The sequence below is a fragment of the Hemitrygon akajei genome, chromosome 31, assembly GCF_048418815.1.
Source record: "Hemitrygon akajei chromosome 31, sHemAka1.3, whole genome shotgun sequence".
NCBI lineage: Eukaryota > Metazoa > Chordata > Chondrichthyes > Myliobatiformes > Dasyatidae > Hemitrygon > Hemitrygon akajei.
In genome coordinates this window covers 16,450,657-16,477,000 of record NC_133154.1, presented here as the reverse complement: position 1 = coordinate 16,477,000, position 26,344 = coordinate 16,450,657, and the positions used below count along the sequence as shown (strand labels likewise).

Here is a 26,344-nt window from a genome sequence, read left to right as displayed (position 1 = left end):
TCCTTTTGCCTCCCGAGGAAGTAAAGGTGCTGGTGAGTTTTCCTGGCCCCGGTGCCAATGTGGCTGGATTGGGATAGACTACATGTGATATTCACTTATGGGTTTTTAAAGCTTTCAACCCTTTCAACCTCAGCACCATTGATGCAGATAGGGGTTCGTGCACTGCCCCCTTCCTGAAGTCAGTGACCAGGTCTTTTGTTTTGCTGACATTGAGCTAGAAGTTGTCTTGACACCATGTTACTAATCTCTCCATCTCTTTCCTGTACTTGAACTAATTGTTATTTGCGACCCAGCCCACTACAACGGCATCATCCACAAACTAGTAGATGGGGTTAGGGCGGAATCTGCCCACGCAATCATGCCTGTACAGGGGCAGTAGAGAAGGGGGCAGAGAATGCAATCTGGCAGAGCATCAATGCGAAGAATAATTGTGATGGAGGCATTGCTGCCTAAACTTAACTGATTACAGTCTGTTGGTCAGGAAGTCAAGGATCTAGTGGTAGAGGGAGGAGTTGACTCCCTAGTCTCGGTGTTTTCTCTGAATTACAGTACAGAGATGGAGCTGTAGTCAATAAACAAAAGTCTAATGTGGGTTGCTCCTTGTTAATGTGTCCAGAAGTTCTAGAGATGAGTGTACCACAATGGAGATGACTTCTGCTGTAGACCTGTTTTGGGGATAGACAAACTGCAGTGGGCCATGGCTGGCTGGGAGGATGGAGTATTGTGCTCAGACTCTCCAGGATGTTCATCATGTTGGAATGTTTCTGTCATGAGCAGAGACGGGACCTGATAGTGGTGAACTAAATCATGAGATGCAGGGAATATGTTGATAGTAAGAGGTGTCTCTCCATGGCAGAGGTGTTAAAGGTCTCCAGGTTTGGTGGTTTAAGGTGAGGAGTAACAAGTTTCTTAGAGATTTAAAGAAGGATTTCTTTCACTTCCTCCAAGAGGATTACAATCTTGTTGTAGGATATGGAGACTTGTGTGCCTCAATATACTATGTAGGTTGGAGCCAGGGCCTTGTGCTTTGGCTCTTGGTAGGGTCACCCATTCCAGACAGAGTGGTCCACCGGTCCTCCAGGTTTGGTGGTTCAGCTCAGGGCTAACAGCCCTGACTGGTCAAAAAAAAATTGTTGTGGAAACAGCAATGAAGATTTCTTCTATGTGGCCAAGGGCAGACGGAGATGGAGGACCTTCATTGTTTCCCTTAATGCCAGCGGCAGAACAGGCAATTAATAATAAATGAATTTTTTTTTTACTTAAAGGATAATTGAAATTTAGAACAAGCTGTTCAAGGAAGAGGGAGATCTGAGACTCTCACAATATTTAAGAAACATCTGGACAAACATTTGAATTAGCATTGAATTGTAGACTGCAGATCATGTGCTGGTAAATGATAGATAGATAGATAGATAGATAGATACTTTATTCATCCCCATGGGGAAATTCAACTTTTTTCCAATGTCCCATACACTTGTTGTAGCAAAACTAATTACATACAATACTTAACTCAGTAAAAAATATGATATGCATCTAAATCACTATCTCAAAACTTATTATTAATTATTAATTATAATTATTATGAAAATACTGGAGGCAGATTCTTGATGGTCAGTATATCCATGGTGGACCAAGGGGTCCATTTCTATGCTCTATGACAATATATGATTTTATAATACCCAGCATGCCTCCTGCTCAGCCTAATCTTTGCCAATAATAATTCAAGATGATCTGTACTTCATCTCCTGATGATTGTTCACAAAACTGAAGTAGTCATGTTGGCATCTTGTCAAAAGATCGGTCAAAGCCCACTAATTTCAATTATAAAACATCTTACAAAGTTTTTCATGTATGTAAGTATTTGCCGGATGAATTCAGCTTTCATTTTAATTTCTGTGTTTTTTTTCAGGCTCTAAGCTTATTGAATGTGTCTGGATTGTTTGGGTTAGTTCAGCTAGAAGATTTATTTACTCAGTTTATTTAGGTAGTTATGTTGTTTGGATTGACTTGGGCAATAAAATTTTACAACTTAACTTTGATGACTTTTGACTCAGTTGCTTAGTCGCCTCACTCAGCACGTTGTGTAATCGTTAACCAAATGTTAATTTTCATCTCCGTAAATGTCAGAGTCAGAGGTAATGACACCTTATTGTACTCCTTGCTGTTACTCATGCATGGAGTCATATTGGGCCAGCAGTAACTACTCTAACAATGGAGACAGGGTTAGAGTAATACATACCAGCCATCATAAATTGCTATTATTACATATTACCACAAATTACCTATTATTACAGATGTGATAGCATTTTAAAAACTATAACATATCTTGGCAGAGTCCGCCTGGCATTATGGAGGGAGAATCACGTTTAACACATTAGCATTCTTTGAGAATGTAATTAGCATGATAGTGAGTATAGTTTATTTAGAATTCTAATACACATTTGATTGCTAACCATCTAAAATTTATTGTGTTACGTACCCCATAACTGGGTCACTTACTAGCAAAGATAGAGAGGTCCGCTGAAGTCTGATGGTACTATTTTTAACAGTATTTATTGATAGAAATACACAAAAATAATATCAATGCAAACACACAGATAATATACGTCGTCAATACTAAATCTAAAAGCGCGGGTATAATAATAATCAATAAGAAATAAGCTGTATCGTTGTCTAGGGGATAATGAATTGTCGATGGAAATATATAGTTCATTCAGTTCATACAGGCTGCAGCCGTTGGGGACCCTGTGTGGCAATTGTTGGAGAGAGAGAGAGACGGGTTACAACTTGCCCATTCTGTTTATGATGTCAATCCTTCGAGAGTCGTTGAGAGTTGAGTTCCCCGTTGTTAGCTAAAAACCGTTTTTCCGTAGCAAGGGTCACCGATTCCGGGCAAATGGAAGCGGACACACGTGGCCTTCCACCGGCTTTCGCTATTACGGGATCGTTAGCGTTTCTTCTGGTGCGTTTGAGGGGCTGTTCCCACAGACCCTCTTTTTATCCTGACTCACAGGGTCTCAGGTGTTAATCAGGTTGGGGATGATGCAATCCCTCCACCAACCTCCTCCTTGGTTCATTGCCTGGGGCTTTGATTGCATCGTCCAGGATGCAATACACAAGTCCATCTCCAAGAGACAATAGCCGGTATCAATGGGTCCGCCTTTCGGAGGCCAGGACACATTCCAACACTTTTGCGGATTCTGCATGTCTTTCTCTCATTTCCTGTGTCTCCTGAATTGACTCAATAGTGATCTTGCGATTCTCACAAAGGAGGGGGCTACCCCCGCACCCTTCGGCCCCTCAGAGCTGTGGTACATTCATAACAATTGCACAAGGTAATAGTTCATGGTGTTGAGATTGATATATTAGTTGGGAATGAGTATTGGTTAACATGCAGAAAACAAAGAGATAAACAGGTCATTTTTCAATTGGTAATCTCTAACTTGTGTTTCAGGGATCAATAGGTGGTACATTTAATGTTAGAGAAATGTCACATTATAGTTACTTAGAATCTATAATAATTACTCAGATAAAGGAATTAACTTTGTCAGTGAAACAAAGACAGATGGGAAAAAGAGTTGCAAGAGGGATACAGTGTATCAGGAAAGAAATGTATAGACAGATATAATAAGGGGAAATGCAAGGGTATCCATCATCATCACCATTATGTTGTATGACATGAGTGATCATGGTCTTCCATCTGAGAAGTTATAAGCTCTTCAAAACTTCTGCCTGTCCAGCCCTTGATGTAACTCATGAATCTCAATCAGTTTTTCCCGTCATGCAAGTTGTTTGAGCTTCTCTTTCCTCAGAACGCGTCCCAGAAATTCCAGCTGCCGTTTGCAGATTGATGATATGAACTCTCTTCTCATTCCGGCTCTTTGCCACACTTCCTCATTTGTCACTCTGTCCTTCCACGGCATCTTCATCATTCTTCTCAAAAACCTCATTTCTGCAGCTTCAAGTCTTCCCTCATTTTGCTTTGATGTTGTCTTGTATTCACGTCCATACATTAATGTGAGTTCTCCCTAAATCAGAGTATTAAATTTTGTGAAGCTGTTACATGTTGGTGTTCACAGAGATCTACTGTGCACAGAATCAGAAATTTTGCAAGAATATATGGATAAAGATTCATAGAATGAGGGGATTGTCTATGTAAAATAGATTGAGCAAGGTGGGTCTACTCTCAAATTCAGAGGCTTTAGAGGGTTCTTTTCAGGTAAGATTGCATGAATCACAGAAAAATTACACCATAAAACCATAAGATATAGGAGCATAATTAGGTCATTTGGCCCATTGAGTCTGCTCCGCCATTTTATCATGGCTAATCCAGAATTTTCCTCTCAGCCACAATCTCCTGCCTTCTCCCTGTATCCCTTCATGTTTGGACCAATCAAGAATCTATCAACCTCTGCCTTAAATACTGTATACATAAAGACTTGGTCTCCACCGTTGCCTGTGGCAAAGAATTCCACAGATTCACCACTCTCTGGCTATAAAAATTCCTTCTCATCTCCTATTTAAGGCTCGGTTCTGAGGCGATATCCTCTGGTTTCCTTCTGAATAAAAATATTGTAAAAAGAAAGAAAGAAAGGAAACCATGCTAACTTTGTCCTCTAAGTACCATGAAACCCCATAATGGACTCCAACTTCTTCCCAATCACTGAAGTCAGGCTAACACGGCTGTAAGTCCCTTTCTTCTGACCCCCTCCCTTCTTGAAGAATGGAATGACATTTGCAAATTTCCAGTCCTCCAATCCATTCCATTCCAGAATATCCTGTTTCTTGAAAGACCATTACTAATGTCTCTGCTAGCTCTTTAGCTACCTATTTTAGAACCCTGTGGAGCAGTTCATCAGGTTCAGGTGACTTATCTACCTTCAGACATTTAGGTTCCGAAGCACTTTCTTAGTAACAGCAACTACACTCAGTTCTGTCCCCTGACGCTCTCGAATTTCTGGCTATAGTCTTCCACAGTGAAGACTGGCGCAAAATACTTACTCAGTTCATGCACCATTTCTTTGTCCCCTCCCCATTACTGCCTCTCCAGCATTATTTTCCAGCAGTCCAATATCCACTCTCACCTCTCTTCTACCCTTTACTTATCTGAAAAACCTTTGGTATCCTCTTTGATATTTTTGGCTAGCTTACCTTCATATTTCATCTTTCTCGTCCTTATGTTTTTATTTAAGTTGCCTTTTTAAAAGCTTCGCAATCTTCTAGTAAACCAATTCAACTTGGCAGCTGAAACTATAGCGAGCAATAATGCATTAATTAAAATCTGAGACAATCTGGGAGAGCGCAAAGATCTGGTATAGAGGGTAAGAGGATTTAAGGAGGCGACAGAGAGCGAGAAGGGTGAAGTGTTGCAAATACTTGTAAACACAGATGAATTTTTTTTAGTACTGGCATATTGCCAACATTTGCAACCCAGCACAGTTGTGACATTTGAAGCATTAGGAGATGGGAAACTGCTATCTCTGATCTACATGTGAGACCAGCAGATCCTGTGTAAACTGTGATTGAATGTGTCGATAGGCTGTAAAGTGATGTCAGGTATATGGGGACCTCACAGCTTTGCATCGATTGCGTTGGTAAAGCAACATTTGTTTTTTATTGAATTAACATTATCAATAATTAACAAATCAATAATTTTTATTGAAAACTGCTCATTATTACTCAACAAGTTTCGGCTTGTCAAGATTTTGCCACCCTGGTTATAAACACTGACTCTCTGGGAGAGGAGCCCCTCTCTCTGTGTCTGCCTCCTACTCTACCTTTACTGGTGCTCAGCAAAATTCCATCCCTAATTGCAGGAATTTATTGTCATTAAAGCAAGGCTCAGAGGCTGATTCATTGTTATCATGGCCTAGTCGATGTGATTGTCAATGTGCCTTGTGTGCATGAGCAAGATTTAGAGTTTTGATCTTTATAGAACGGCTGAGAAGTTTTTCTTTTTCTGAGTAAGTCATTAAGGCCATGAAACATTCTCTGACATGACTTCCTTGCCTTGTTAGGAACCTCCCATCCTCCCATGCCTGACAACTACCTTGTAATGAGGGGTGTGTGTGTGTGTGTGTGTGTGTGTGTGTGTGTGTGTGTGTGTGTGTGTGTGTGTGTGTGTGTGTGTGTGTGTGTGTGTGTGTGTGTGTGTGTGTGTGTGTGTGTGTGTGTGTGTGATTGCTCAGGTTTACACAGTGATTTTTCTTGCCTTGTAGCTCGCTCAGATTAAATTCTGCCCCAGTGGATCACATCCATCTCTACCTAAGGGGTTGTAGGTTCAAATTCCTTTTGAGAGATGACACAAGCCAGGCTGATGCTCTCAGACACGATGCCTTTCGTTAAAATGTGTCACTGAAACCCTATTAGATTTATTGCCAAATGGAAGAGCTTCCAAGATAAGCTCAAGTTATTTTCCACTTTCTTGGCCAATATTTATCTTTTAATCAACATTTTAAAAAATCTAGTCATAACAGTATTACTGTTTGTGGAACTTTGCTGTGCTTAAGTTGACCACTGTGTTTTGCAAGTTATGGCAGAACTTCAGAACGTAATTAATGGCAACTTGCTTTGGTGTATCATTCGTAACTGAAGGTACAAACGCAAGTCTTTCTTTCTTTCCCCTAACTTCATCACTATTGTAATCTGCTGATGACCTAAAGGCCTAGCAGCTGCCAGAGTGCTCGTGGAAGCAACTGCAAATGCTGTAATTGGTGCCTGGATAAAGATCCCACGAGCTGATCACCCATTTCCTGTGTTATTATTACAAGCCAATACAGCAGTTCTGCAGGAGTTCCATCACAGAGTACTGATCCAAAGGCGAATGCTTTCTTCAAAGCAAGGAAGCTCAAAGTTCCAAGTAAATTTATTATCAAAGTACATATATACAACCACACATCCCCCTGAGATTCATTTGCTTGAGCTCAATGGATATTTAATAAGGATAAACAATTTTCAGTCGTTTTAAGGTAATTAGCAAAACAAAACAGAAGGATATAAAGATTTTCATTGTGTTATAATCTCATAGACACGTATGTGGTGGCGGGGTTCAGGCCCAGAGTGTATCGAAGTGACAGGGCCTGGATTCTAGTATGGGGAATGACCCAATGTTCGAACAATTTGAACACTGGGCCAGATGGACTGAAAAGGTAGGGTGTTGGGACCAGAGGTGAGGGTCGGGCCGATTCTGCTGGTTGCTCTGTGACGTTTGCTCTGCTCTCTGTGGCACTGAGGGTGAGGATCCAGGCTTCATTTCTATGGACCCACTTCCATTCTGAATGCTGTTGCTTGCACGATTTGTGTTCTCTCTCTCTCTTCTCTCCACCCCACCCCCCGCATTGGGTGTTTGTCGGTCCTTTTTAAATGGGTTCTTTCGGGTTTCTGGTCGCTGCCTGTAAGGAAACAAATCTCAAGGTTGTATAACTTATACATACTTTGATAATAAATATACTTTGAACTTTGTTCAACTGGAAAATATCTGAAGGATGAAAACTTGCAGAACTGCTGGGAAAGCAACTGTTTTCTGTTGCCCAGACCCTCAGATCTGTGTGTTCTTCCTAAAACTCTCAGCCCCTCCAACCTGTATTCTCTTTAAAGATCCCAAAATGCCAACATCACTGGTTGCTCATCCTAATATCGTCATCACTGACAGCTTACTTTTATATTCTTACCTCACTATTTTGCTCTGTTTTTACACTACTTAATTATTTTTTAATATTTCTTATAGGGGTCGGTGTTGGGACCGCTGATTTTTACGATGTACGTCAATGATTTGGACTATGGGATTAATGGATTTGTGGTTAAATTTGTCAACGATAGGTGGAGGAGCGGGTAGTATTGAGGAAACAGAGAGCCTGCAGAGAGACTTAGATAGTTTAGCGGAATGGGCAAAGAAGTGGCAGATGAAATACAATGTTGGAAAGTGTATGATCACACACTTTCATGGAAGAAATAAATGGGCAGACTATTACTTAGAATGGGAGAGAATTCAAAATGCAGAGATGCAAAGTGACTTGCGAGTCCTTGTGGAGGATATCCTAAAGGTTAACCTCCAGGTTGAGTCGGTGGTGAAGAAGGCAAATGCAATGTTGGCGTTCATTTCTAGAGGTATAGAATATAAGAGCAGGGATGTGATGTTGAGGCTCTATAAGGCACTCATGAGACCACACGGAGTATTGTGTGCAGTTTTGGGCTCCTTATTTTAGAAAGGATATACTGACATTGGAGAGGGTTCAGAGAAGATTCACAAGAATGATTCCAGGAATGAAAAGGTTACCATATGAGGAACGTCTGGCAGCTCTTGGGCTGTATTGCCTGGAGTTCAGGAGAATGAGGGGGGATCTCATAGAAACATTCTGAATATTAAAAGGCCTGAACAGATTAGATATGGCAAAGTTATTTCCCATGGTAAGGGAGTCCAGGACAAGAGGGCATGACTTCAGGATCGAAGTATGTCCATTTAAAACAGAGATGCGGAAAAATTACTTTAGTCAGAGGGTGGTAAGTCTGTGGAACTTGTTGCCACGAGCAGCTGTGGAGGCCAAGTCATTAGGTGCATTTAAGGCAGAGATAGGTTCTTGATCAGCCAGGGCAAAGGGTATGGGGAGAAGGTAGGGGAGTGGGGATGACTGGAAGAATTGGATCAGCCCATGATTGAATGGCAGAGCAGATTCAATGGGCCAAATGGCCTACTTCTACCCCTATAACTTACGGTCTTATGGTCTTATTGCAACTTAGAGTAGTTTTTCGATGTACTTCACTGCCGCTTCAAAATAACAAAATTTCACAACATATGTCAACAGTAATAAACTGGTTTCTGATTCACAGTTTCATGTAAAGTGCTTTGCAGTATATTGCCTCACTAAAGTTTTATTTTCTTCCTGCATTGCAATCCTTCCTTAAGACCACAAACAGTATTCTTGTGGTACACTTGGCACACTTCCACGTGATAAATGAGTCCATTCTCTCTTCAGCATGCTACTGACTAACTCAGGGTGGTCTTGGCTTTGACTTGTTCTGAGTTGCTTAGTCTTGTCTGAAATTACAGCTTATTGGAATAAAGAGCAGAGAGACCATTGCAGAAACAAACGCATAGCCACACTTTTCCATTGGTCACACTGGAATGGTGAATGGATGTCAGGCTGGAGTGAAAAAGTGGGGCTCTTTGGCTCCAAGGTACTGAAGAGGCAGCCAGCAGAACCTCTGCCTTAGAGCCAGAGATGTTGGTTCAACCCTGACCTCTGTGAACTTTGCACGTCCTCCCTGTGACTGCATGATCTTCTTCTGGAGGCTCTAGTTTTCTCCTTTCTCCTGGGCATGTGCAGGCTGCTAGGACAACTGGCCACTGTAAATGGTCCCCAGTGTGTGATCGAATGGCAGAATCTGCAAGGAATTGATGAGAACATGTAAAAACTGAAATAAGTGATTAACGTGGGATTAGTGGGGTTAGCATGGACTCAGTGGGCCAAAGGGTCTTTTTTCCATATTGTGTGTCTATGTGACTGAGGTGAGGTGATGGAGTGTGATGAACTAGCGATGGTGGGGAAACTGGAGGGAGAGGGGAACTTTGCGAAACAAGGACGTTAACTGAACTGCCTGTGTCTTACTCACAGTGATCATTCTGTGTGGAACGAACAGTGACATTGAGACGTTAGTTCGTGACGCTGAAATGGATGACGATATTGTGATAATTCTGCTGAACCTGTTCAAGTGAGTACTTTGACTTGGATTTACGGTTTTTTCCCCAGCAATTATTCTCGTTGACCAATAGGTGGCAGTACAGGATTACTTTTCCTATTTGCCGTTGAACCCAAGGCAGATCAGGTTATGGGTAAAATGTGAAGTTCGCTCTGCATTTGTGCTTTCCTTTAGCATGAATTCATTGAAAAACTCAAATATTTGTGTGATGCCGAAATAACATACACATTACACAGACAACGGCTCACAAATGGAAAAAAAACTGGAAAAATCTCAGATCAGGCAGAGATTGCAAAGTCATCGGAATTATCATTCGGATCTTCAGAATGAAGGACACTTGATTTGAAACCTTAACTCTACTTCTCTTTTCATTGATACTGTTTGATTTGCTGAGAACTTATAGTTTTTTCTGCTTTATACTTATTTCCAGTTTCTGCAGGGTTTTTTTTGATATTCCATCAAAATTAGGCCTTCCAACTCCACAATCACAAATTGCCACTCTACACCATCTCTTATAGTCCCTTACACAGGGTTGATCTGTAAGTGCAAATTTTTAATGCTGTTTTTTAAATAAATACAGAGATTTGGTTTGTCCAATTAAAAACTAAGTGATATCAGGCTACTCAGAAACTGATCTGACATTGAGCCAGAATGAATCAAACCTCCCCGTAGGACATAATCTCACTCAAATTCACTTGCTAATTTCGTATGACTCTCACTGCACAAGCTGTCCCTCTCCTGACACTGCCATCTCACAAATACAATATCCCTTGATTGGGGGATAAAAATTATCCAATTTCTCCCTTGAATATTCTCATCAATTTAACTTTCACAGGCCTCTTGGGATTCCACAAGTTCTATATGATGTAGATCAGGGGTTCCCACTAGAGATAGTCTGGCCTCTACCCTTTGACCTGTTTGGCATGGGTGACCCTACCAAGAGCCAAAGCATAAAGCCCTGACTCCAGCTCTCTGGGTCATTGAGGCACGCAAGCCTCCAAACCATGACAAGGATGTGGTTCTCTTTATTTTAAATCCATGGGGTGTGTGATGTGCATACTGAACATGGAACCATTGGAAAGGTGGCATCTTTACCATCTTTGTTTTTTTTAACTACAAATTGTGACTATGACTCACTCATTGCTTAGATGAACTTGATTCCAATTAGCACTTTCTTTAACAATCAGTCAATTGTCCAGTTGTCAAATGAAAGGTACGAGTCTTCAATGTTGTGCCATCCTCCCAAGACATCTATATGTTAATTCACTATCAAAAACATGATGGCATTGGGTCAGTGATTGGGAGGATGGATGGTGAGATGTTAATAATGTCTTTCTCACTATTCTTCCCACTCATCTTTCTGATAGCCACAACTATTCGCTCAATGGCGACTCAATGGAATACATGAAGCAAGTACTGGTGGTCACCCTGCTTCCTTCACAAGGGACTAATGACAGCCAGCCGGTAAGACCATAAGATAAGGAGCAGAATTAGGCCCTTCTGGCCCATTGAGTAAGGAGGAAATCTCCTTGAATAGATAGGTTAAGATTCTACGTTCTTACTGTAAACTACTAAGCCCTTTAAGAGAAGAGCTGGCTGATGCCTCTCCTTATCACACTGAATTGAGTTTTTGCCCCCTTTAGAGTTTCTTATTCCCTCGTCCATCCTTTAGTGCCTTATTCAAATAGCAAATCATGCATTTATGAGAAACAGTGAGTGCCAGTTCATATATAAAATCATAAAACTTGTGGGTCAGCTCGTTGTGCTTTTGCTGATGTTAGACCCTTAGTTGCCAGTTCCTCTTCCCACCCTATTTACTTGCCCTTTGAATGAGTATTTGAACTAGTATACAATGTACTCCTTGTATCCTATTGCGAATACTTGAGAAAGTATCTGTTAAGTAGGTACAGTCTTTTTGACCGTCAATGTATTGCAGCAGGCTGGGGGAGGGTATCAAAGCTTAAGATGGTTGATGGGTTGCCAATGAAGTGGACTGCTTTGTTCTTAGACAGTGTAAGGCTTCTTGAGAGTTGTTCAATCTGTATTGATTCAGGTGAATGGAAACTATACCATCACACTTGCAACTTGTTCCTTGTTGTGGTAGAAATGTTTAAAACTAGTGTATGTAGGGATACTTGACCATTCTGGAGCAGCTGGGCTTAAGACTTTTGATGCGTGTTAAGAATAACCTTGGACGATAAGCACAGTACCAGGAACTCCAATAAATGAGATACTAGACCCCTGGAACCAGGACAAAGGATGTCTTGGGGGGTAAATTACGAGTCCTGATACCAGGAAACAGGAAGAACTGTTAGACTTGCACTGAGGGATAACTGGCATGTCTTTTAAACAATTGATCATATACTGACCACGGGATGCGAAACAAAGTTATGTGAAGTTGTTTGTCTTGCTGAATAAATATGAGCTTTGTACAACCTAAAAATCAGAGTTCTGGTGACGGTGGAGACTGATGCAGACTCCCCATGATATCATGTTAATAAACTCTTAAAACAAAACTCGAAGTCACTCTGATGATCTTAGTTAGTCTTCCCACAACACTTGTAGATGGTGGGCAGACCTTGGGTTGTCAGGGGACACTCTTGCTCAGCAGGATATCTGACCTCTGCTCTACTTTTTTACTTTGGTTTCATCTAACTGGTCCACTTGAATTTCTGGTCATGGAAGTGGGCTGTGACAATTTTGAATGTCAAGCAGAGGTCAGTAGATGCTCTCTTGTTAGAGATAGTCACCACCAGCACTTTTCTGTCCTGAATAGTATGGTTTCTTTTTTGTCGATGGATGAGTGTTGTCCAGGTTTTATATAGACATCAGGTGCATCATTTGTTGAGGCATTTTAAATGGATTTAAACATTAAAAGTTGTACAACAGCCCCACTTTTAACCTTATGAGAATGGGAATGTGGGGTTTGAATAATGCATGATGTAATTCTTGTTGCGCTCTCCTATGCTTGCTGTTTATTCTCAAAATATAATTTGATTCACTGAGATCTCCACTTTAACTCCTGAATCTGTTTCAGGTAGACAATGACTACCTCAGGGGCTATTCCGAAGCCGTTAATCTCTTTGGATCTGTTCTCAACGAGTTCCTGAAGAGGAATCAGATCCCAACACGGGATGACTTCCGGCGAAGTTTTCGTGATACCTCTTTCCCAGGTAATTACAGATTGTTCCTACACCGAAAGGAAAGGCAGTGGATGGAGACAAGATAATGGATGAAAAAAGGACATATAGAGAGGAAAAAGGAGGATGAAGGGATCACAGACACGAATGTGGGAGTGAAAGGAAGGGAGACCGAGGATCTGACTTAATACAACACAGAAGGCCATTTGGCTCAATGTCAGCTTCCAGCAGAACAACCCCATCAACCCCATTCCCCCCCTCCTGTAACTCTGCAACTTATTCTCTCTTAGATGTTCATCAAACTCTCCTTTCATTAATTCTGTCACTTACCAACATTACTACGGCCCATTACAGCCCTGGCGTTTAGTAGACCAATGCAGGTCCTCTATCTCTGTCCTTGGCCATTATTGTGTCCCGGGTGTGGTTCAGGGTCCTCATTTCTGCCTCTACGGTACGGCACCAAGTTGTCTTTGGTCTCCCGTGTTTCCTCCGCCCTTCAGGGGTCCAATGGATTGCTGCCTTGATGGTGGAGTTGGCCTCTCTTTTCATCACGTGTCCAATTCAACTCCAACGTTTCCTCATGATGATTGTGGCCATGTCCTCGTGGTGACACTGAAGGAGCAGGGCGTTTGGAGATCCTTCTTGGGCAGAAAATACGGAGGCTCTTGGTGTGAAATAACAACAAACAGTAAACACAAAGTACACTGCAGATGCTGTGGTCAAATCAACACGTACAAACAAGCTGGAGGAACTCAGCAGGTCGGGCAGCATCCGTGGCTTGCGTATCATGTAGGCAGCTAGGACGCAACATCCACGGTCAACCCTGACCAACGGAGGACCTCATAAGAAGCTGCAGAGGGTATTGGGTCTTCCCAATACATCATAGACGCATCCTTCTCTACCATCGGTAGTATTTACTGGAGTCACTACCTCAAGAAGGCAACATCTATCATCGTCACCATCCAGGCCATGCTGTTCTTTCGCAGCTAACATCAGGCAGGAGGTACAGTAGTCAGAAGTCCCACACGACCAGATTCAAGACTTTCCTTCAGCCATTTAATCCTTGAACCAACTGGCAAAGCCCTGATCTCTACAGTTTAGCAACACCTTGACCACTTGGTACTAAAGTGGACACCTTTATGTTCTAATTGTGTTTTCTTGACAAAAAGTGTATAATTTATGTTTTTCTTGTAATTGCCGCATATACAGAATGCTGGTGATGCTACTACAACTAAGTTCTCCATTGCACTTGTACACATGACTATAAACTCGACTTTGGAGGCAGGGAAATATAGAGGATGGGTAAAAATGTAAGGAGCAAACAAATTGACGTGAAAATAGAAGGAAGGAAGAGGGAGCAGGGAATGGATGTGAGAGGGAAATGGAGGCTTTTGGGGAATGGAGGTCAATGGAATGAGGGGAAATCGAGAGTGTGGAAACACAGGGAGAAGTAGTGGAAGTGGAAGATAAGGAATTGTTTTTTTGGGAATATGATGCGAGTGAAAGGGATAAAAGCATCCTAGGAAGAGAAGGAGCATGAATGTAGAAGTATAAAGAAAGATGAACAATCTTGAAAGAAACAAAAATGATAAATGGAATATGATTGTACTGAGTAAACATATTAAATCAGCCATTTGCTTGATTGTAGGACTGAATGGAGAAGCTTACCTGGACGAATTTGGAGACCGAGAGATTAGCCTGACTGTTCTATACACCACAAGCAAGACAATCAAAGTAGGTTCTAAACTTCAAGTGAATTGGGACATTCCATAGCGATGCTAATCTCTGCTGCGGATGGGCACAGTTTTACCACAGGAACAAATAAAAGCATTCAAAGTTCCTTTAAATAAAATGTTAGCTCTCTATGTACATACCAGTACAAACCGCCCCCACCACACACACACCCACGCAAACTGATCTCTCCTCCACTACAGTGTCTGACCCTTCCACTCAGTCAAACGTGCACACTGGCACCTACTCCCCAAAGCACTGCCTCACTCCCTCTGCATACGTTTAACCCATTTCCACCCACCACCTACAGATGCCCGTCATTCCCCAAACACTCTGGCACCCAGCATTGCTCATACAGAACAAGCATGCCACTAACCGAGCCAAAGCGAGCCAGTAATTTTGATGCCACTGGACTGCCTCAGTGTGGGGCTGCAGGACCGAATGAAGAGGTGTCAAGATGTGTGATGACCTGCTGTATAGTTTTGTCTTGGCGAGGAAATGGTCCCAGCATCACGGCAACCAGCCACAGGGCAAGAGAAGGAGGGGTAGATGGATGAAGAGGGAGTGGTACATAGAAACTTGTCTAATCAGCTCTTTTATAGCTAAGTTGTCTGAGGACAGTTGGCTAAACTGTAATTCTCAATTTCTGCAGCTTGTGGTAGAACAAAGGGATCTGGGAAAACAGGTTCATAATTCATTGAAAGCGGTGTCACAGGTAGACTGGGTTGTAAAGAAAGCTTTTGGTACATTGGCCTTCATAGATCAAAGTACTGAGTACAGGAGTTGGGATGTTATGTTGAAGTTGTATCAGATGTCGGTGAGCCCTAATCTGGAGTATTGGGTGCAGTTTTGGTCACCTACCTACAGAAAAGATGCAAACAAAATTGAAAGAGTACAGAGAGAATTTAAGAGGATGCTTCTGGGACTGGAGAACCTGAATTATAAGGAAAGATTGAATAGTTTAGGGCTTTATTCCCTAGAACGTAGAAGAGTGAGGAGGGATTTGACAGAGGTATACAATATTATGAGGGGCATAGATAGGGTAAATGAGGCAGGCTTTTTCCACTGAGGTTGGGTGGGACTACAAATAAAGGTCATGGGTTAAGGGTGAAAGGTGAAATGCTTAAGGGGGAGCATGAGGGGAAACTTCTTCACTCAGAGGGTGGTGAGAGTGTGGAACGAGCTGGCAGTGCAAGTACTGGATGTGATTTCAGTTTCAACGTTAAAGAGAAGTTTGGATAGGTACATGGAAGGGAGGGGTACGGAGGGCTATGGTCCGGATGCAGGTTGATGGGACTAGGCAGTTTAAATGGTTCAGCACATACAAGATGGGCCAAATTACCTGTGCTAAAACTCTATGAATCTATAACTTTTCTATGACTCTGTAAAGAAGAGTCCCTCCGTATAAAATTTCATGTCATGGTCACCTTTGTAAGGGTGTTTTCTGGAGTTATGCAATATAGCAAGTATTAATTTCAACAGCAACCTGTCTTCAGATCTGACTGGATTGTAGATTGAATTTAAAAAGCAGCTCAGAACAATGGTCTTCCTGGTGCTGCAGACTGGGGTTGATTGTAAACCAGGTAACACCCATTCAACGGAGATGTCTGCATATGCATGAAAGCAGCTAGAGAGACAGATGATGAACACTCAATTTGGGTGAAGATCTAGATGTTTCAAATTGCGTTCATTTCAAAGGAAGAATCATAAGACCATAGAATATAGGAGTAGAGTTAGGCCATTTGGCCCATCGAGTCTGCTCCACCATTTTATCATGGCTAGTCCAATTTTCCTCTCAGCCACAATCTCCTTTCATCTCCCCATATTGCTTCATGACCTGACCAGTCAAAAATCTATCAACATCTGCGCTAAATATACATAAAGCCGTGGCCTCCACAGCTGCCCGTGACAAAGAATTCCACAGATTCACCACTCTCTGGCTAAGGAAATTCCTCCTCATCTCCGATCTCGATATACGTTATCTGTTCACAATATACATTAACGATTTGGAAGAGGGGACCGAGTATAGTATATCTAAGTTTGCTGACGATACTAAATTGAGTGGAAAAGCAAATTGTGCAGAAGATACGGAGAGTCTGAGAGAGACAGATGGGTTAAGTGAATGGGCAAGGGTCTGGCAGATGGAGTACAATGTTGGCAAATGTGAGGTTATCCACTTTGGGAGGAAAAATGAAAGAGCAGATTTTTATTTAAATGGTAAAAAATTGCAGCATGCTGCTGTGCATGGGGACATGAGAGTGCTTTTGCATGAATCACAAATGATTGGTTTGCAGATGCAGCAGGCTATCGAGAAGGCAAATGGAATGCTGGCCTTCATTGCTAGAGGGATTGAATTTAAGAACAGGTAGATTATGCTGCAACTGTACAGGGTACTGGTGAGGCCGCACCTGGAGTACTGCGTGCAGTTCTGGTCTCCTTACTTGAGGAAGGATATACTGGCTTTGGAGGTAGTGCAGAGGAGGTTCACCAGGTTGATTTCAGAGATGAGGGGGTTAGACCATGAAGAGAGATTGAGTTTCCTGGGACTGTACTCACTGGAATTCAGAAGAATGAGAGGAGATCTCATAGAAACATATAAAATTATGAAAAGGATAGATAAGATAGAGACAGGAAAGCACTTCCACTGGTATGTGAGTCTAGAACTCGGGGACATAGCCTCAAGATTCGGTGGAGTAGATTTAGGATGGAGATGAGGAGAAACTGCTTTTCTCAGAGAGCGGTGAATCTGTGGAATTCTCTGCCCAATGAAGCAGTGGAGGCTACCTCAGTAAATATATTTAAGACAGGTTTGGATAGATTTTTGGATAGTAGGGGAATTAAGGGTTATGGGGAAAAGGCAGGGAGGTGGCGATGAGTCCATGGCCGGATCAGCCATGATCTTATTGAATGATAGTGCAGACTTGACGGGCCAGATAGCCTACTCCTGCTCCTGCTTCTTATGATCTAAAAGGACACTCCTCTATTTTGAAGCTGTCCTCTTAGACTCTCCCACCATAGGAAACATCCTCTCCGCATCCACTCTATCAAGGTCTTACACCATTCATTAGGTTTCAGTGAGGTCTTCCCTCATTCTTCTCAATTCCAGTGAATACAGGCCTGGAGCCAGCAGACACTCTTCATATGACAAACCATTCAATCCTGGAATCATTTTCGTGAACCTCCTTTGAACCCTCTCCAGTTTCAGATATCCTTTTAAGATAAGGGGCCAAACCCACTCACAATACTCCAGTGCTTTATAAAGTTTCAACATTACATTCTTGCTTTTATATTTTAGTCTTCTTGAAATGAAGGCTAACATTGCATTTGCCTTCCTCACCACAGACTCAACCTGCAAATTAACCTTAAGGGAACCCTACACAAAGTATCCCAAATCCCTTTGCACCCCAGTTTTTGTATCTCTCTCCATTTAGAAAATAGTTGCTCCTTTCATTTCTTCTCTCAAGGTACATTGCCATACACTTCCCGACACTGTATTCCATCTGCTATTTCTTTCCCCATCTAAGTCCTTCTGTAGCCTCTCAACTTCCTCAAAACTACCTCCTCCTCCACCTATTTTCATATCATCTGCAAACCTTGCAACAAAGCTATCAACCATCATTCAAATCATTGACATATAACATAAAAAGAATCGGTCCCAACACAGACCGCTGTGGAACACCACTAGTCACCAGCAGCCCACCAGAAAAGGTTCCCTTTATTCCCACTCTTTGCCTCCTGCCAGTCAGCCACTGCTTTATCAATTATAGGATCTTTCCTGTAACACCATGGGCTTGTAGCTTGTTAAGCAGCCTCATGTGTGGCACCTTGTCAAAGGCCTTCTGAAAATCCAAGTGCACAACATCAATCGATTCTGTTTTGTCTATCCGGCTTGTTATTTCTTCAAAGAATTCCAACTGATTTGTCAGGCAAGATTTTCCCTTGAGGAAACCATGCTGACTACGGCCTATTTTATCCTGTGCCTTCAAGTACCCTGAAACCTCATCCTTAATATTCGACTCCAACATCTTCCCAAGCACTGAGGTCAGAGTAACTGGCCTATAGTTTCCTGTCTTCTGCCTCTCCGCCTTATTGAATAGTGGAGTGACACTTGCAATTCTCCAGTCTTCTGGAGCCATTCCAGAATCTAGTGTTTCTTGAAAGATCGTTTCTAATGCCACCACAATCTCTTCTGCCACCTCTTTCAGAACTCTGGGGTGCACACCATTATGAATGCATCGTAACTATAGAAACTGTCCTGTTGTTAACTTTCTTCTTCAACATGTGAAATGTGATGTAATATTGGGTCAGGAGGCTTCTTCTACCAAGAGTGTCTTGAGTATAATGCCTGCTTGTGTGCTGAATAAAGACATCTATATCACCAGCCTTGTCAGCAATTGGCAATGCAGTGTAAATAGAGAATGCTGGCAGCATTTGGAGAGAAAGATACATGGTCAACTTTCCAACTCAAACACCTTTCCTCAGAATTAAGATAAAGCATAAAGGCTTGTTTTAGGTTATGACAAAAGATTGGGAAAAGGGATAGATTGGACAAAGGGAAGATCTGTAAAAAGTTGAGAGTTTGTCGTAGCACTGTGTTGTTAATGGGGACAGTTGGAGATGTAATGTGTTGCAATAGCAGATCAGGTGTACTAATGGAGAGAGAACAAAACCTGAGCCAGTATCACAGACAGATGGAATAGAAAAGGAAAAAACAGTTCTGATATAGGTAGAAAAAGCAAGTTATCAGAAGCTAGAGAATTTGATACTGAGTTCAGAAGGCTGCAATATTCCCACATGAAAATGAGGTGCTTTCCTAAAGTTTCTGGTGAGTCTCCTCATTAACGCAGCAGGAGGCTCAGAGCGTGAATGGGATGAAGAATTAAAGTGGCAGCCAGCAGGAAGCCCTGAGTGATCACAGACGCTCTGCAAAACACTCGTCCATTTTGTGTTTGGTTTATCCGAACACGTGATGAATCCAAAATGAAGGAGTCAAGTGAAGCACTGCTTCACCTGTAAAGACTCTTTAGGTCCCAGCCTGGTGGGGCCAAGTGAAAAGGTCAGTGTTGCATTTGCAGTGGTTATACACTCTCATCCTGACCTGGCGGTGGACTCTCGCTGAGACTTGACATAAACTTCAGGAACACCATCTCATCTCTCATCTGGGCTTATTCCAGCTTTCTGAACTCAGTTTTGAATTCCCTAACTTTTGTTAATTTTATATCTCCATTCTTTTGTACCCGGCATTAGATTTCTTACCATTTGGCCACTCCTTTCACTTGTCTGCCTATTTCTTTGAATCCTGCTACTTTCCTCTTACTATTCTTTCCATTTTTCCTTTTAATTTCAGTACCAGAGATGGTTCATCTTTGAAACGTGGAATAACGACACAAATATCACCGATGGCAATCCTGATTTCGCGTGGCGGAATGGGCTGCCCAACAGCAAGCCGAAAACCTTTCCAAGTAGGTCTTACCTTCAAAAGTGCACTCAACCAGACCGGGCAGCCCTAACTTAAGCACAGATTGTTTGAAGTTCAGTTTCACTTGAATTCTCTCCTGCAGATAATCGAACGTTGTCAATGGCAGTGATAGGTCTGACAATCACTGTGGTAGTGGTTACGTTGATCGCAATGATTGTACTGCGGTAAGTAGCTCCATTTATACACTCAGTGGCCACTCTGTGAGGTATACTTGTATACCTGCCTGTGAACGCAAGTACCATCAGTTGTCAATTAATCCTTCCCATGCCCAAACTTTTTTGCCTTACCCATGAATTTCAAGTGTCATAGATCATAACCAGCTTGAAGTTTCTTTAACTCAATCTTCAATTCCTCTGCTTTCATCTTATAATATTCAGATAGCTTGTTCTCTGTAATTGTTGGCTGTGATTCTTCAACTTCTCCTGTTCTGCTATCAAGTCCTGGATAACGAGGCAAGAAAAGGACTTCAATTTTCAAAGGTTTCAATAGGTACATTTAATGTCAGAGAAATGTACACAACATACATCCTGAAATACTTTTTTTCTTTGCAACCATCCACGAAAATAGAGGAGTGCCCCAAAGAATGAATGACAGTTAAATGTTAGAACCCCAAAGCTCCCCCCAGCTCCCCTCCCTCCCGCGCCTAAGCAGAAGCAAAGCAACGATTCCCCCCACCATTAAAAAAAGCATCGCGCCCCCACCACCGAGCACTCAAGCGTGCAGCAAAGCACCAATTTCCTGTGTGTTTTACAATTGTGAACCTACCTCCAAATAAGCACACAAGTCTGAATAGTCATGATTAGGGATTTGTATTGTGTACAGTTTAAACTACATTCAGTGGCCGCTTGCATACCTACTCGTTGATGTGAAGAAAGACAGCCCTTATGTGGCAGAGATTATACTGGGCTGGCACGGTGGTGCAGTTTGCAGAGCCACTGACACAGTGCCAGAGGTTCAGATATAGTTCTGACCTCGGGCACTGCCCCTGTAAAGTTTTCACATCCTCCCTGTGACTGCACAGGTACCCCCTGGGTGCTCTGATTTCCTACCACGCCCCAGGAGTGTGTGCTCGGTTGATTGGCGGCTGTTTGTGGTAGAATCTGGGCAGTGTTTATGAGAATGCAGAGAGGATGAAAAATGGGATTAATGTAGGGTTAATAGTGTAAACGGGTAAATAATAACATGGATTGAGAGCACAGAATGGCCTGTAACTCTATGGCAGTATGATTCTATAATTCAGGGGATTTGATGGAAGGGGTTACAAGTCTGGCAGGAAGGACTACAGTAGCCCACGCAAGTAAGTGAAGGGTATCTTGTAGATGGTACACACGACAATTACTGTGTGCCAGTGATGGAGGCAAATAATGCTTATGGTGCTACTGAGGGCAAATGGGCTACCACGCCCTGGATGGTGTGGAGTTTCTCAACTGTTATTGGAGCCACAATGAATTAGTAAATAAAGAATCTTCCATCACAATCTTCTGAATGGTGGGGCAGGTTTGTGCTGTCATTTAGAACAGAACAGCCAGCTTCTGACCTGTTCTTGTCACTACTCTGTTTGAGCAGCTGAGGTTCTGGGCAGTGATGATTCTCTAGAAGACTTAGGATGCAGACTCAGTGATGCTAATATGAATTAATAATCTACTTGCTACTCATCAATCCACGATTAAGTCTTGTTCCATGCTTGTATGGGCTGCTCTGTTTTGGAAATGAAATTGAATGTTGCGAGATCATTGGAGAGCACCCTCATTTCTGACCTTATGACGGATGGAAGATTGCTGATGAATTTGGTTGAGCCCTGAGAAATTCCTGCAGTGATGTCCTGGAGCTGAGGTGTTCGATTTCCAACATCCACAACTGTTTTTTTCCTTATCTAATTTATTTTATTTGTTCATTGAGATAAAGCGTAGAACAGGTCCTTCTGACCCTTTGTGCCAGCAATCCCCTGATTTAATCCCAGCCTAATCACAGAGCAATTTATAATGACCAATTAACCTGCCAACCAGAATGTCTTTGGACTGTGGGAGGAAACCAGAGCACCTGGAGAAAACCCATGTGGACACGGGGAGAACGTACAAACGCCTTACAGGCAGCAGTGGGCATCGAACCCAGGTTGCTGGGACTGTAAAGTGCTGTGCTAATCACTACGCCTCCCACGCTGTCCAATCTTCAGACCTTTTTCCCTATAATGCCCAATGACATTAGTTTTAGCAGGGCTCCTCGATCCCACGCTCCATCAAATGTTGACTTGATGTCAAGGGAAGTCACTTTCAGCTCACCCCAGCAATTCAGCTCTTTAATTAGGACCGAGGCTACGATGAGGACCGGAGCTAAGTTATCTCAGCAAAGTTGAAAAGGGGCAATGGAGGTCAGGTTATTGAAGAGTAAGTACTATTTAACAGCACTGTCAATGACACCTTCTATCATTTAGCTAATTTTCAAGTGTAGACTGATTAAGCAGTAATTAGCTGGAATGGTGGTGTTCTGATTTTTTTTAATGAAACAGGCAGTTTTTCATGCAGTCAGCTGCATCCCTGTGTTGTAATTGCACAGTTGGCTAGAGACACAGTTAACTCACAAATCTTCAGGATAACAACCAGATGTTGTCCAGGTTCACAAGCTTTGCTATATGCATTGCTTTCGGTTAAAACTATGAGTTATATCCCTCCATTTGCCTGTTTCAATTAGTACATTAAATCCTCTGCTCCCATTCTTTTAAAGAGGGATAAATGATCTAAATAACTTACTGATGGATATCCTTTAGTATGATGGTCAAAGCCTAATGGTCGAAGCATGGAGACTGGCAGCCTGGAGGACTTTCCGCGTGTGTTCGAAGGAAAGAGGCTTGTTCCCCTCTTGTCGTTTTGTTGCTTGCTGTGTCTGTGTTGTTCTGCCGAACATTGTGGACCTGCTGTGTTGGTGCTAGAATATTTGGCAACGCTTGCGAGGCAGCACATCTTTAAGCCGTGTTGGCTGCTAAGCATTTCACTGGAGGTTTCAGTGTGTGCGTGTGATAAATAAATGAATTTGAATCTGAATCCGGGCTATGTAATCAATATGAGCGTATGTAAATTATTTGTTCAGCTTCTCAACCGTTATGGGATCCTGCTTTTCCCAGCATCTAGCCTGATCCCTGGGTTCAGCCTGCATGTTTTGTTGGTCTCCCCTGACTATTTCCTCCAGTTCTCTCAGTTATGGTGTTCCGTTACTGCTGCACGCTAACCGTCAATTTCACCAAAACGTCTTGCCAACAGGAAGTACAGAATGGAACGGAAAATGCGTCTGAAGAAGTGGGTGTACATTCCCAGCGATCAGATTGTGTCACTGGAAGTAGCCGAGCACAGCTGTATCAACCTAAAGGTAACCTTACACGCAAGCTAATAGGCAGAACTTCACTCCATGTGAAATCCCTGATCTCTCCTAGGTAATCCTGTCTCAGTCTGGGCTAGAAAGATGGGGGAAATGGAATCAAGAACCCTCGTCTCCAATCTTTGAGCAGTGGACCCCCCCCCCACCGAATACTTAGACGTGTGAAGTGGTATTGAGGATTAGTCATTGCTCAGAGTGGAGTAGCTTGTATCTAGGCTTACACAGGGTGGATGGCAATTTGGGTGTAGTCTCGATGAGAACTGAGAGGAAGAATAACTGTTCCTAAACAGCACTAACAGTTTCTTGCAAGTGGGGAGAAAGCAACGTGCTCATAATCGTGGATTGTTAAAAAAAAAATCTTTATTGCAGCAAGAAGGACGAAAACCTTATAAATCTTTCTTAAGCTGTTGTGTCACCCCTGTGTCCAAGTGATTTGCTGATACTGACATTTATAAGTCCTGAAGAAAGGCCTTGGCCCGAGACTTCAACTGTTTACTCTTTTCCATAGGTGCTGCCTGGCCTGCTGAGTTCCTCCGGCATTTTGTGTGTGTCACTCAGATTTCCAGCATCTGCAGACTTTCTTGTGTTTATGAGAGCTCTGTTCATGATGTCATGACAAAATGCCATAGATAAAGCTTTTGTTGACCTTACCACTCTTTAGATGATGCCGAGGATTACCGCCAGATTACTAACACTGTCCATGTTGTTGGGGAGAGATGTGAACAAAGGATGAGCCTCATTTGTCGCATGCTGGTCTAACTCCCACTCCTCACCAACAAGAAGTACATATCCCAACTCTAACCCATGTACTTCATTCAACATTAGGAGTGAATTTAACAGTTTCACAATACCATGTTGAATGTCACTCAGTCGCTATGTGCGGTATCGCATGATGTTGGCAATTATGGTCTGATGACTATGATTGTTCTTGGCAAATTTTTGACAGAAGTGGTTTGCCACTGCCTTCTTCTGGGCAGTGTCTTTACAAGGGGGTGACCCCAGCCTTTATCAATACTCTTCAGAGATTGTCTACCTGGCATCAGTGATCACATAACCAGGAGTTGTGATATGCACCGGCTGCTCATACAACCGTCCACCACCTGCTCCCATGGCTTCACGTGACCCTGATCGGGGGGCTAAACAGGTGCTACACCTTGCCCAAAGGTGACCTGCAGGCTAGCGGAGGGAATGAGTGTCTTACCACAAATAAGAGAAAATCAGCAGATGCTGGCACTCCAAGGAACACACACAAAAGGCTGGAGGAGCTCAGCAGGCCAGGAATCGCTGGAAAAGAGTACAGTTGACGTTTCAGGCCGAGACCCTTTGCAGGTATTTTGTAGACGTATCTGAACCCCACCACTCTATATGTAAGTTGGTCAAAAGAAGAAAAGACATTCACTTATGTAGAAATGGAGCATTTGGTTCACCTAAACTGTGCTTGCTCCCAGAGCAATCCAATTTTTCCTACCACCCATCCTCCCAACGTTCTTAACAATTGTACCATCCCCACAAAGCAGACGGGGCCACTTGCAATGGCAAGTTGACCAACAAATCAGCATATATTTTGGAACACAGGTGGGAGCTGGATTCCCTTGAGGAATGCCAGGATTGGACTGGGGTCACTGAGGCTGTGAGACAGCCCCTCTCCTAGCCCCACCACTGTGACACCCCAAGGCTTTAAACCAATTGATATGTCATGTGAGGTCTATAAGGGCATCAGCTGATCTGTGCACAGCAAATTCTCACAAGCAGTGATGAAATGGATGGATGAAATTATGGGCCAACTGCAGCCCAAGCAGAGAAGTCCCAACTGCTATTCCCCTGCCATGCGACCTTTGATATCATGGATCACCCCAGGATCGATGGGCTGAATGGTCTAATTCTGTTCCTATATCTTATGGTCTTCTGATATAGAGAAGAGAAAAGAAACATGGCTTTGAGTTAATATATCCTTTGAAAAACAGAATCTCCATTTTTTATTTGTTTGTTTATTGATCCATCTATTTATTGATACACAGTGAATGGTAGACCATTCTGGCCCTTCAAGCTATGTCACCCATCAACCCCCAATTTAACCCTGGCCTAATTACAGGACCATTTACAATCTACCTACCGGTAGGTCTTTGGACTGTAGGAGGAAACCGGAGTACCCGGAGGAAACCCATGCGGTCACAGGAAGAACGTACAAACACCTTACAGGCAGCAGTGGGAATTGAACCTGGGTCACTGGTGCTGTAAAGCATTGTGCTAACCACTATGCTACCATGACGCCCTACAAGAGTACTTCTCATTGAACTAACAGCCTGGAGTTTGTGATCACGGTCCTTTACTGGGTGGGCCCTGTGGCTCAGAGGTGAAGGAGTAACCTACCTGAACCACTGGATGCTGTAAAAACTGTTATAAGTTTGTTAAGTGTCCCAATCTGTGAAACACTCCAAGAATAGTCTTTGTTGTTCCCTCATCCATCCCATTCCATGACACATGACTGGTTTTATAAAGTCAATGAGAAAAGCTGTTTGTATTGGCAGGGGGAATTGATCACTAAATGGTACATTGTTTGTAGTAGTAGGCAGCCATCGATCTCAGGGGATCATGGGTTTGTGCCTCTGGTGGACTGTGTCCTCTCCAGGGTGCAAGCCTGGGTGGGAAGATTTGGAGAACTGGCTGTTTCCCATGCAGCGGGTTCCCCCCCTCCACGTCCAAGGGAAGGACAAGCGCCGATACAGCTTGGCACAAGTGTCGTCGCAGAGGGTGTCAGAGTGAAGCTGCAAACAACATCAAACTGCCTTAGGGACCCTGGCTCCAGATTTCTTCCTCGGTGTTTACTTCCAAAGCCTTTCCCATGGGGTAGGTATGGCCGCAAGGCAGTGGAGGTTTAAAATCAGAGTTTTCCTTCTCCCAGGTGGGCCCTACCTGCCCAAAGCAACTG

The 26,344-nt window shown here is 42.8% G+C and overlaps 1 protein-coding gene across 2 annotated transcripts in view; it reads left to right on the top strand.

The window, feature by feature from the left end:
* Positions 1 to 26,344, top strand: part of LOC140719486 (guanylyl cyclase C-like) — a 77,380-nt gene that overhangs the window by 23,325 nt on the left and 27,711 nt on the right. For both annotated transcript variants that reach the window (XM_073034196.1, XM_073034195.1), the window contains 7 exons: positions 9,612 to 9,708; positions 11,064 to 11,160; positions 12,734 to 12,869; positions 14,485 to 14,570; positions 19,915 to 20,029; positions 20,129 to 20,210; positions 23,301 to 23,406. In XM_073034196.1, coding sequence (XP_072890297.1) covers positions 9,612 to 9,708; positions 11,064 to 11,160; positions 12,734 to 12,869; positions 14,485 to 14,570; positions 19,915 to 20,029; positions 20,129 to 20,210; positions 23,301 to 23,406 — 719 coding nt within the window. The remainder of the gene's footprint in view (positions 1 to 9,611; positions 9,709 to 11,063; positions 11,161 to 12,733; positions 12,870 to 14,484; positions 14,571 to 19,914; positions 20,030 to 20,128; positions 20,211 to 23,300; positions 23,407 to 26,344) is intronic.